The 12,500-nt window shown below is 40.1% G+C and overlaps 1 protein-coding gene across 5 annotated transcripts in view; it reads left to right on the top strand.

The window, feature by feature from the left end:
• Positions 1-12,500, top strand: part of LOC131355758 (unconventional myosin-IXb-like) — a 66,916-nt gene that overhangs the window by 21,077 nt on the left and 33,339 nt on the right. For 4 of the 5 annotated variants that reach the window (XM_058394228.1, XM_058394229.1, XM_058394232.1 and 1 more), the window contains 7 exons: positions 266-387; positions 1,965-2,106; positions 2,319-2,514; positions 10,247-10,319; positions 10,652-10,744; positions 11,634-11,741; positions 12,003-12,042. In XM_058394228.1, coding sequence (XP_058250211.1) covers positions 266-387; positions 1,965-2,106; positions 2,319-2,514; positions 10,247-10,319; positions 10,652-10,744; positions 11,634-11,741; positions 12,003-12,042 — 774 coding nt within the window. The remainder of the gene's footprint in view (positions 1-265; positions 388-1,964; positions 2,107-2,318; positions 2,515-10,246; positions 10,320-10,651; positions 10,745-11,633; positions 11,742-12,002; positions 12,043-12,500) is intronic. The other variant, XM_058394230.1, reaches the window with a different exon arrangement.

Raw genomic sequence — 12,500 nt, 5'->3', positions numbered from 1 at the left:
GAACTACTTCTTAAAACTATGTATTACTACACATCACAACAAAAAGCTGCACACAACCGTGTACACACATACACACACAACCATATATACACAACTATACACAACTATACACAACTACACTCAGGTGTGTATTAACTACACACAACTGTATACAACAACACTGATGTCACACCTCATTTTATAGTGTATAAATGCACACAAATCTGTGTGTTCATCAGGAGTGTGTGTATGTGTGTGTGTGTATGTGTGTGTGTGTGTGTTTCAGGACGAGTATGTGTTGGAGGGAATCAGCTGGACCTCAGTGGGTTACACAGATAATGTTGGTTGTATTAATCTGATCAGTAAGAAGCCCACAGGTCTCCTCTATCTGCTGGATGAGGAGAGCAGGTCAGCTCCAAACCCCTCACAACTACACTACACTACACTACACTACACTACACTACAGTACAGTACAGTACAGTACGGTACACTACAGTACACTACACTACACTACAGTACAGTACACTACACCACACTACACTACAGTACAGTACACTATACTACACTACAGTACAGTACAGTACAGTACAGTACAGTACGGTACACTACAGTACACTACAGTACAGTACACTACACTACAGTACACTACAGTACAGTACACTACAGTACACTACAGTACAGTACACTACACTACAGTACACTACAGTACAGTACACTACAGTACACTACAGTACAGTACAGTACACTACAGTACAGTACAGTACAGTACAGTACACTACACTACAGTACACTACAGTACAGTACACTACAGTACACTACAGTACAGTACAGTACACTACAGTACAGTACAGTACAGTACAGTACACTACACTACAGTACAGTACACTACAGTACAGTACACTACAGTACACTACACTACAGTTCACTACAGTTCACTACAGTACACTACACTACAGTACAGTACAGTACACTATACTACACTACACTACAGTACACTACAGTACAGTACACTACAGTACACTACAGTACAGTACACTACAGTACACTACAGTACAGTACAGTACACTACAGTACAGTACAGTACAGTACACTACACTACAGTACAGTACACTACAGTACAGTACACTACAGTACACTACACTACAGTTCACTACAGTACACTACAGTACACTACACTACAGTACAGTACAGTACACTATACTACACTACACTACAGTACACTACAGTACACTACAGTACACTACACTACACTACACTACACTACAGTACACTATAGTACACTACACTACACTACACTACAGTACACTATAGTACACTACACTACACTATAGTACACTACTCTACACTATAGTACACTACACTATAATACACTACACTACACTATAGTACACTACACTATAGTACACTACACTACACTATAGTACACTTCATTACACTACACTATAGTACACTACACTACACTACACTATAGTACACTACACTACACTATACTATAGTACACTACACTACACTATAGTACACTACACTACACTATAGTACACTACACTATAGTACACTACACTACACTATAGTACACTACACTACACTATAGTACACTACACTACACTACACTATAGTACACTACATTACACTACACTATAGTACACTACACTACACTATACTACACTATAGTACACTACACTACACTATACTACACTATAGTACACTACACTACACTATACTACACTATAGTACACTACACTACACTATACTACACTATAGTACACTACACTACACTATACTACACTATAGTACACTACACTATACTATAGTACACTACACTACACTATAGTACACTACACTACACTATACTACACTATAGTACACTACACTACACTATACTACACTACACTACACTACACAACTCAACACAACATATAACCTTGCACTATGCTACACTACACTGTGTGTGTGTGCGTGTGTGTGTGTGTGTGACCCTCCTGCAGTTTACCTCAGGCCTCTGACAGCACGCTGTTGGAGAAGTTTAAGCGGCAGCATCAGGAGAACCCGTTCTTTGTTCCTACACCAGTTCTAGAGCCAGCGTTTGTCATCCGTCACTATGCTGGAAAAGTCAAATACCAAATAAAGGTATAAAGACTCTTATAAATAAAGAGTCATGGTGGTGACCTGGAGTTATTTTACTCTCTGATTGCTAACATGCTAGTTTTGTGTAGCTTTGCAGCCTCATGCTAGTTATAATACACTGTTTAATAAAGAAGGTTTCAACATGCTCTTCAGAAAGAATTATAAGATGGAGATAAAACTGTGGAGGCTGATGAAGCTGCTTAATTTTCCTGCAGGATTTCAGAGAGAAAAACACGGATCACGTGAGGCCTGATATCGTGACTCTCCTGCGCAGTAGTGAACGAGGATTTCTGAGGCGCTTAACCGGAACTGACCCAGTTGCAGTGTTCAGGTGGGGGATCCTCCGCGCCACCATACGTGCAATGTATGCCTTGAGACAGGCGGGGCGACGCTGGGCCGCTGAACATCCAGGTAATGAGTTAAGCTGAGGTTTACCATGATGATGTTTAAATTTAATAATCCGCTGACACCAATGACATGGAAGTTTGTGGTGATGTAAGTGATGTAGTGATGTAACAGTGATGACATAGTGATGTAACAGGAATGTAACAGTGATGACGTAGTGATGTAACAGTGATGACGTAGTGATGTAACAGGAATGTAACAGGAATGTAACAATGATGACGTAGTGATGTAACAGAGATGACGTAGTGATGTAACAGTGATGACGTAGTGATGTAACAGGAATGTAACAGTGATGACGTAGTGATGTAACAGGAATGTAACAGTGATGACGTAGTGATGTAACAGGAATGTAACAGTGATGACGTAGTGATGTAACAGAGATGATGTAGTGATGTAACAGTGATGACGTAGTGATATAACGAATGTAACAGTGGTGACGTAGTGATGTAACAGTGATGACGTAGTGATGTAACGAATGTAACAGTGGTGACGTAGTGATGTAACAGTGATGTGACAGTGATGACGTAGTGATGTAACAGTGATGACGTAGTGATGTAACAGGAATGTAACAGTGATGACGTAGTGATGTAACAGTGATGACGTAGTGATGTAACAGGAATGTAACAGTGGTGACGTAGTGATGTAACAGTGATGTAACAGTGATGACGTAGTGATGTAACAGGAATGTAACAGTGATGACGTAGTGATGTAACAGTGATGACGTAGTGATGTAACAGTGATGACGTAGTGATGTAACAGTGATGACGTAGTGATGTAACAGGAATGTAACAGTGGTGACGTAGTGATGTAACAGGAATGTAACAGTGATGACGTAGTGATGTAACAGGAATGTAACAGTGATGACGTAGTGATGTAACAGTGATGACGTAGTGATGTAACAGTGATGACGTAGTGATGTAACAGTGATGACGTAGTGATGTAACAGGAATGTAACAGTGGTGACGTAGTGATGTAACAGGAATGTAACAGTGATGACGTAGTGATGTAACAGTGATGACGTAGTGATGTAACAGTGATGACGTAGTGATGTAACAGGAATGTAACAGTGGTGACGTAGTGATGTGACAGTGATGACATAGTGATGTAACAGTGACGTAACAGGAATGTAACAGTGATGCCGTAGTGATGTAACAGTGATGTAACAGGAATGTAACAGTGATGACGTAGTGATGTAACAGTGATGTAACAGGAATGTAACAGTGATGACGTAGTGATGTAACAGTGATGTAACAGTGATGTAACAGTGGTGACGTAGTGATGTAACAGGAATGTAACAGTGATGACGTAGTGATGTAACAGTGATGTAAAAGTGATGTAACAGTGGTGACGTAGTGATGTAACAGTGATGACGTAGTGATGTAAAAGGAATGTAACAGTGATGACGTAGTGATGTAACAGTGATGACGTAGTGATGTAACAGGAATGTAACAGTGATGATGTAGTGATGTAACAGGAATGTAACGGTGATGACGTAGTGATGTAACAGGAATGTAACAGTGATGACGTAGTGATGTAACAGGAATGTAACAGTGATGACGTAGTGATGTAACAGGAATGTAACAGTGATGACATAGTGATGTAACAGGAATGTAACAGTGATGACGTAGTGATGTAACAGGAATGTAACAGTGATGACGTAGTGATGTAACAGGAATGTAACAGTGATGACATAGTGATGTAACAGGAATGTAACAGTGATGACGTAGTGATGTAACAGTGATGACGTAGTGATGTAACATGAATGTAACAGTGATGACGTAGTGATGTAACAGTGATGACGTAGTGATGTAACAGGAATGTAACAGTGATGACGTAGTGATGTAACAGGAATGTAACAGTGATGACGTAGTGATGTAACAGGAATGTAACAGTGATGACGTAGTGATGTAACAGGAATGTAACAGTGATGACGTAGTGATGTAACAGGGATGACGTAGTGATGTAACAGTGATGACGTAGTGATGTAACAGGAATGTAACAGTCATGACGTAGTGATGTAACAGTGATGACGTAGTGATGTAACAGTGATGACGTAGTGATGTAACAGGAATGTAACAGTCATGACGTAGTGATGTAACAGTGATGACGTAGTGATGTAACAGGAATGTAACAGTGATGTAACAGGAATGTAACAGTGATGTAACAGTGATGACGTAGTGATGTAACAGTGATGTAACAGTGATGACGTAGTGATGTAACAGGAATGTAACAGTGATGTAACAGTGATGACGTAGTGATGTAACAGGAATGTGACAGTGATGTAACAGGAATGTAACAGTGATGTAACAGTGATGACGTAGTGATGTAACAGGAATGTAACAGTGATGACGTAGTGATGTAACAGGAATGTAACAGTGATGACATAGTGATGTAACAGGAATGTAATAGTGATGTAACAGGAATGTAACAGTGATGACATAGTGATGTAACAACAATGTAACAGTGATGACATAGTGATGTAACAGGAATGTAACAGTGATGACGTAGTGATGTAACAGGAATGTAACAGTGATGACATAGTGATGTAACAGGAATGTGACAGTGATGTAACAGGAATGTGACAGTGATGTAACAGGAATGTAACAGTGATGTAACAGTGATGACGTAGTGATGTAACAGGAATGTAACAGTGATGACATAGTGATGTAACAGGAATGTGACAGTGATGACATAGTGATGTAACAGGAATGTGACAGTGATGACGTAGTGATGTAACAGTGATGACGTAGTGATGTAACAGGAATGTAACAGTGATGACGTAGTGATGTAACAGGAATGTAACAGTGATGTAACAGAGATGACGTAGTGATGTAATAGTGATGACGTAGTGATGTGACAGTGATGACGTAGTGATGTAACAGGAATGTAACAGTGATGTAACAGAGATGACGTAGTGATGTAATAGTGATGACGTAGTGATGTAACAGTGATGACGTAGTGATGTAACTGGAATGTAACAGTGATGTAACAGAGATGACGTAGTGATGTAACAGGAATGTAACAGTGATGTAACAGTGATGACGTAGTGATGTAACAGGAATGTAACAGTGATGTAACAGAGATGACGTAGTGATGTAACAGAGATGACGTAGTGATGTAACAGAGATGACGTAGTGATGTAACAGAGATGACGTAGTGATGTAACAGGAATGTAACAGTGATGTAACAGAGATGACGTAGTGATGTAATAGTGATGACGTAGTGATGTAACAGTGATGACGTAGTGATGTAACTGGAATGTAACAGTGATGTAACAGAGATGACGTAGTGATGTAACAGATGACGTAGTGATGTAACAGTGATGACGTAGTGATGTAACTGGAATGTAACAGTGATGTAACAGAGATGACGTAGTGATGTAACAGAGATGACGTAGTGATGTAACTGGAATGTAACAGTGATGTAACAGAGATGACGTAGTGATGTAACAGTGATGACGTAGTGATGTAACAGGAATGTAACAGTGATGTAACAGAGATGACGTAGTGATGTAACAGATGACGTAGTGATGTAACAGTGATGACGTAGTGATGTAACTGGAATGTAACAGTGATGTAACAGAGATGACGTAGTGATGTAACAGAGATGACGTAGTGATGTAACAGTGATGACGTAGTGATGTAACTGGATGTAACAGTGATGTAACAGAGATGACGTAGTGATATAACAGTGATGACGTAGTGATGTAACTGGAATGTAACAGTGATGTAACAGAGATGACGTAGTGATGTAACTGGAATGTAACAGTGATGTAACAGAGATGACGTAGTGATGTAACAGAGATGACGTAGTGATGTAACAGTGATGACGTAGTGATGTAACAGGAATGTAACAGTGATGTAACAGAGATGACGTAGTGATGTAACAGATGACGTAGTGATGTAACAGATGACGTAGTGATGTAACAGTGATGACGTAGTGATGTAACTGGAATGTAACAGTGATGTAACAGAGATGACGTAGTGATGTAACAGATGACGTAGTGATGTAACAGTGATGACGTAGTGATGTAACTGGAATGTAACAGTGATGTAACAGAGATGACGTAGTGATGTAACAGAGATGACGTAGTGATGTAACTGGAATGTAACAGTGATGTAACAGAGATGACGTAGTGATGTAACAGTGATGACGTAGTGATGTAACAGGAATGTAACAGTGATGTAACAGAGATGACGTAGTGATGTAACAGATGACGTAGTGATGTAACAGTGATGACGTAGTGATGTAACTGGAATGTAACAGTGATGTAACAGAGATGACGTAGTGATGTAACAGAGATGACGTAGTGATGTAACAGTGATGACGTAGTGATGTAACTGGATGTAACAGTGATGTAACAGAGATGACGTAGTGATATAACAGTGATGACGTAGTGATGTAACTGGAATGTAACAGTGATGTAACAGAGATGACGTAGTGATGTAACTGGAATGTAACAGTGATGTAACAGAGATGACGTAGTGATGTAACAGAGATGACGTAGTGATGTAACAGTGATGACGTAGTGATGTAACAGGAATGTAACAGTGATGTAACAGAGATGACGTAGTGATGTAACAGATGACGTAGTGATGTAACAGATGACGTAGTGATGTAACAGTGATGACGTAGTGATGTAACTGGAATGTAACAGTGATGTAACAGAGATGACGTAGTGATGTAACAGAGATGACGTAGTGATGTAACAGAGATGACGTAGTGATGTAACAGTGATGACGTAGTGATGTAACAGGAATGTAACAGTGATGTAACAGAGATGACGTAGTGATGTAACAGAGATGACGTAGTGATGTAACAGAGATGACGTAGTGATGTAACAGTGATGACGTAGTGATGTAACAGGAATGTAACAGTGATGTAACAGAGATGACGTAGTGATGTAACAGATGACGTAGTGATGTAACAGTGATGACGTAGTGATGTAACAGTGATGACGTAGTGATGTAACAGGAATGTAACAGTGATGTAACAGAGATGACGTAGTGATGTAACAGATGACGTAGTGATGTAACAGATGACGTAGTGATGTAACAGTGATGACGTAGTGATGTAACTGGAATGTAACAGTGATGTAACAGAGATGACGTAGTGATGTAACAGAGATGACGTAGTGATGTAACAGTGATGACGTAGTGATGTAACTGGAATGTAACAGTGATGACGTAGTGATGTAACAGGAATGTAACAGTGATGACATAGTGATGTAACAGGAATGTAATAGTGATGTAACAGGAATGTAACAGTGATGACATAGTGATGTAACAACAATGTAACAGTGATGACATAGTGATGTAACAGGAATGTAACAGTGATGACGTAGTGATGTAACAGGAATGTAACAGTGATGACATAGTGATGTAACAGGAATGTGACAGTGATGTAACAGGAATGTGACAGTGATGTAACAGGAATGTAACAGTGATGTAACAGTGATGACGTAGTGATGTAACAGGAATGTAACAGTGATGACATAGTGATGTAACAGGAATGTGACAGTGATGACATAGTGATGTAACAGGAATGTGACAGTGATGACGTAGTGATGTAACAGTGATGACGTAGTGATGTAACAGGAATGTAACAGTGATGACGTAGTGATGTAACAGGAATGTAACAGTGATGTAACAGAGATGACGTAGTGATGTAATAGTGATGACGTAGTGATGTGACAGTGATGACGTAGTGATGTAACAGGAATGTAACAGTGATGTAACAGAGATGACGTAGTGATGTAATAGTGATGACGTAGTGATGTAACAGTGATGACGTAGTGATGTAACTGGAATGTAACAGTGATGTAACAGAGATGACGTAGTGATGTAACAGGAATGTAACAGTGATGTAACAGTGATGACGTAGTGATGTAACAGGAATGTAACAGTGATGTAACAGAGATGACGTAGTGATGTAACAGAGATGACGTAGTGATGTAACAGAGATGACGTAGTGATGTAACAGAGATGACGTAGTGATGTAACTGGAATGTAACAGTGATGTAACAGAGATGACGTAGTGATGTAACAGTGATGACGTAGTGATGTAACAGGAATGTAACAGTGATGTAACAGAGATGACGTAGTGATGTAACTGGAATGTAACAGTGATGTAACAGAGATGACGTAGTGATGTAACAGTGATGACGTAGTGATGTAACAGGAATGTAACAGTGATGTAACAGAGATGACGTAGTGATGTAACAGATGACGTAGTGATGTAACAGTGATGACGTAGTGATGTAACTGGAATGTAACAGTGATGTAACAGAGATGACGTAGTGATGTAACAGAGATGACGTAGTGATGTAACTGGAATGTAACAGTGATGTAACAGAGATGACGTAGTGATGTAACTGGAATGTAACAGTGATGTAACAGAGATGACGTAGTGATGTAACAGTGATGACGTAGTGATGTAACAGGAATGTAACAGTGATGTAACAGAGATGACGTAGTGATGTAACAGATGACGTAGTGATGTAACAGTGATGACGTAGTGATGTAACTGGAATGTAACAGTGATGTAACAGAGATGACGTAGTGATGTAACAGAGATGACGTAGTGATGTAACAGTGATGACGTAGTGATGTAACTGGATGTAACAGTGATGTAACAGAGATGACGTAGTGATATAACAGTGATGACGTAGTGATGTAACTGGAATGTAACAGTGATGTAACAGAGATGACGTAGTGATGTAACTGGAATGTAACAGTGATGTAACAGAGATGACGTAGTGATGTAACAGAGATGACGTAGTGATGTAACAGTGATGACGTAGTGATGTAACAGGAATGTAACAGTGATGTAACAGAGATGACGTAGTGATGTAACAGATGACGTAGTGATGTAACAGATGACGTAGTGATGTAACAGTGATGACGTAGTGATGTAACTGGAATGTAACAGTGATGTAACAGAGATGACGTAGTGATGTAACAGAGATGACGTAGTGATGTAACAGAGATGACGTAGTGATGTAACAGTGATGACGTAGTGATGTAACAGGAATGTAACAGTGATGTAACAGAGATGACGTAGTGATGTAACAGAGATGACGTAGTGATGTAACAGAGATGACGTAGTGATGTAACAGTGATGACGTAGTGATGTAACAGGAATGTAACAGTGATGTAACAGAGATGACGTAGTGATGTAACAGATGACGTAGTGATGTAACAGTGATGACGTAGTGATGTAACAGTGATGACGTAGTGATGTAACAGGAATGTAACAGTGATGTAACAGAGATGACGTAGTGATGTAACAGATGACGTAGTGATGTAACAGATGACGTAGTGATGTAACAGTGATGACGTAGTGATGTAACTGGAATGTAACAGTGATGTAACAGAGATGACGTAGTGATGTAACAGAGATGACGTAGTGATGTAACAGTGATGACGTAGTGATGTAACTGGAATGTAACAGTGATGTAACAGAGATGACGTAGTGATGTAACAGTGATGACGTAGTGATGTAACAGTGATGACGTAGTGATGTAACAGTGATGACGTAGTGATGTAACAGGAATGTAACAGTGATGACGTAGTGATGTAACAGTGATGTAATGCTGATGTAATAGTGATGGTGTAGTGACGTAACAGTGGTGATGTTAATGTGATGTAACAGTGGTGTAACAGTAATGTCACTGATGTAACGTGATATGATTCTGTGGTGATGTAACGCTGACGCTGTGGTGTGATGTGGTGTGTAGCGACAGTAAGACGATACTCTCGCGACTCTCTGAGCGAACAGAAGAGACGGAGCTCCGTGAAGCACCTGGTGAGGTGAGACTTTCATCAGCTGTCTTTATCTTTGTCTCACTCTCTCAGCATGCTGTATTTTAAAGATATTATTTAAATATTTGCAGCGATCTTAAAGACTGAAACTGAAACAGTGAAGTGTTGATTCTAAATGATCATTAAACTCGTCATTATTAAAATACACAACACATCTAATTAGCTTGTGGCATGAACAGCTCATGTTTATGTGAACCATATGACGTGATCTAAACAGATCCTAGCAGCTGTTTATCTTAGCTTGTTGTTATTTCTGTTGGAGATGAACGTGAAGTTTCAGGATGAATAAATCTGTTCATTTCTCTGGGTTCTGTGTGCAGCCAGCATTCTCTCATCCAGTTCTCCTTCGACCGCTCTGAGGAGAACCCGCTTGAGGTATTGGAGGACGTCTTCGCCACATTCGACAGTAAAAAGTAAGCTGGTACTGACATCACACACGGGTTCCTCTCTTCTTAGGAAACATTCCAGAATGATTTGCACCCTTCAAGAAAATGAGAAAGTATTTTTATGTGTAAAAATAGAGTAACTCATGCAATAAGTCATGACTTTGGTTCAAATATACGATAAATAAAGTAAAAAAGCTTCGAAATGATTGGCATCCAGTTATTGTTTTCTGTGAGCAGGAGCCAGGTTTCCAGCTGAAATTCCCAGATCAGAACAAACAGCCGTGATGTTTCAGTTTCCTGCTCACTGTCTGCTCATGACTTCATTTCCTGACTCATGTTCCAGATGAAACCTTTTGTTTTTATTTTTATTTCCGAGTCCAAATTAAACTGCCTACGTCTTTCTTTCTGTCCATTTTTCTGTCCATCTGTTTATGAAGAATGATCAGTTGTTTGTGTTTCTTTAACATACTGTCACAGGGGTGTCAATACTTTTGGCATGTATGAGGCCTGTTGGAATGTAAACATGGTGGTGGACTTTCCTGGTGTTGGACCTTTTTATTTTGTGTTAATCTCATGACAGTGTTCTTCTCGACTCTATCCCAAACGCTGCGGCAGGAGTGCATGCTTAAACCTGTACATGACGTGTTTTTGTCTTCCCTTACTGTTTATTGTTTATCATCCGTACTGTCCTCTGTTTGCTAACGGTCAGTTGGCCTACAGCTACAGAATGGACATCAGTAACACCCTGCTGTAATGTTTTCTGTTCTAATCACTCTGCTGTGAACCTGTGTGCAGTTTAAAGTGCTCTAGATGTTAGCATCATCATGTTCCTGTTAGCATGAACCCTACTGAAGGAGTTTGTATTAGCCGCTAGCGTTTGGGACACAGCCGTAACCACTCTCCTCTGCTGTATCAGGGAATTGCATGAAAAAATCCTCCGCACTGTAACGCGATTAGGTGGCGAAGTTCCTCAAAAGTTCCGTCTCTCCACCGTTTCTCTGAGGAAATTACGACACTTTTCTCCGTGAGTCTGGGCCTCTGCTGATCCGCTAATCAAACAATTCCTCTTTATAATGCTTCATAACCATTTCATCTCTTTTTCATAATCAAATCACAGTCTTTCTTTATGTTTCCTTCATAACACTTCACTGTGCTCTATTCTAGCTCTTCATCCATTATAACACTTTATTAAACTTTATAACCTTCATCTTCAGGCTGTTGTGAATAAACACTGTGTTTGTGTTCATGTGCTGTTTATAACCTGCTTCTGCTGCTCTGATACCAGGAAGACTCACACCAGCCGCCACAAACAGATCATTCCAAAGGTAACACACACACACACACACTCATACACACTCACACACACACTCATACACACACACACACACACACACACCAGCCCCCACAAACAGATCATTCCAAAGGTAACACATACACACATACACACACCGGCCGCCACAAACAGATCATTCCAAAGGTAACACACACACACACACTCACACACACCGGCCGCCACAAACAGGTCGTTTTATAGGTAACACACACACGTACACCGGCCGCCACAAACAGATCATCCCAAAGGTAACACACACACACACAGACACACTGGCCGGCACAAACAGATCTTCCCAAAGATAACACTGCTCTCTAACACACGCACACGCACACACACACACACATACACACAAACTGATCACCAAACACACTGATCTCCCATACACGTGCACACACACACTGATCTCTCACACACACACTGAACACACTCTGTTTAAACCCTCACACT

This window comes from Hemibagrus wyckioides, linkage group LG07 (genome assembly GCF_019097595.1).
Source record: "Hemibagrus wyckioides isolate EC202008001 linkage group LG07, SWU_Hwy_1.0, whole genome shotgun sequence".
Lineage (NCBI taxonomy): Eukaryota > Metazoa > Chordata > Actinopteri > Siluriformes > Bagridae > Hemibagrus > Hemibagrus wyckioides.
This window is presented reverse-complemented; position numbering and strand designations above follow the sequence as displayed.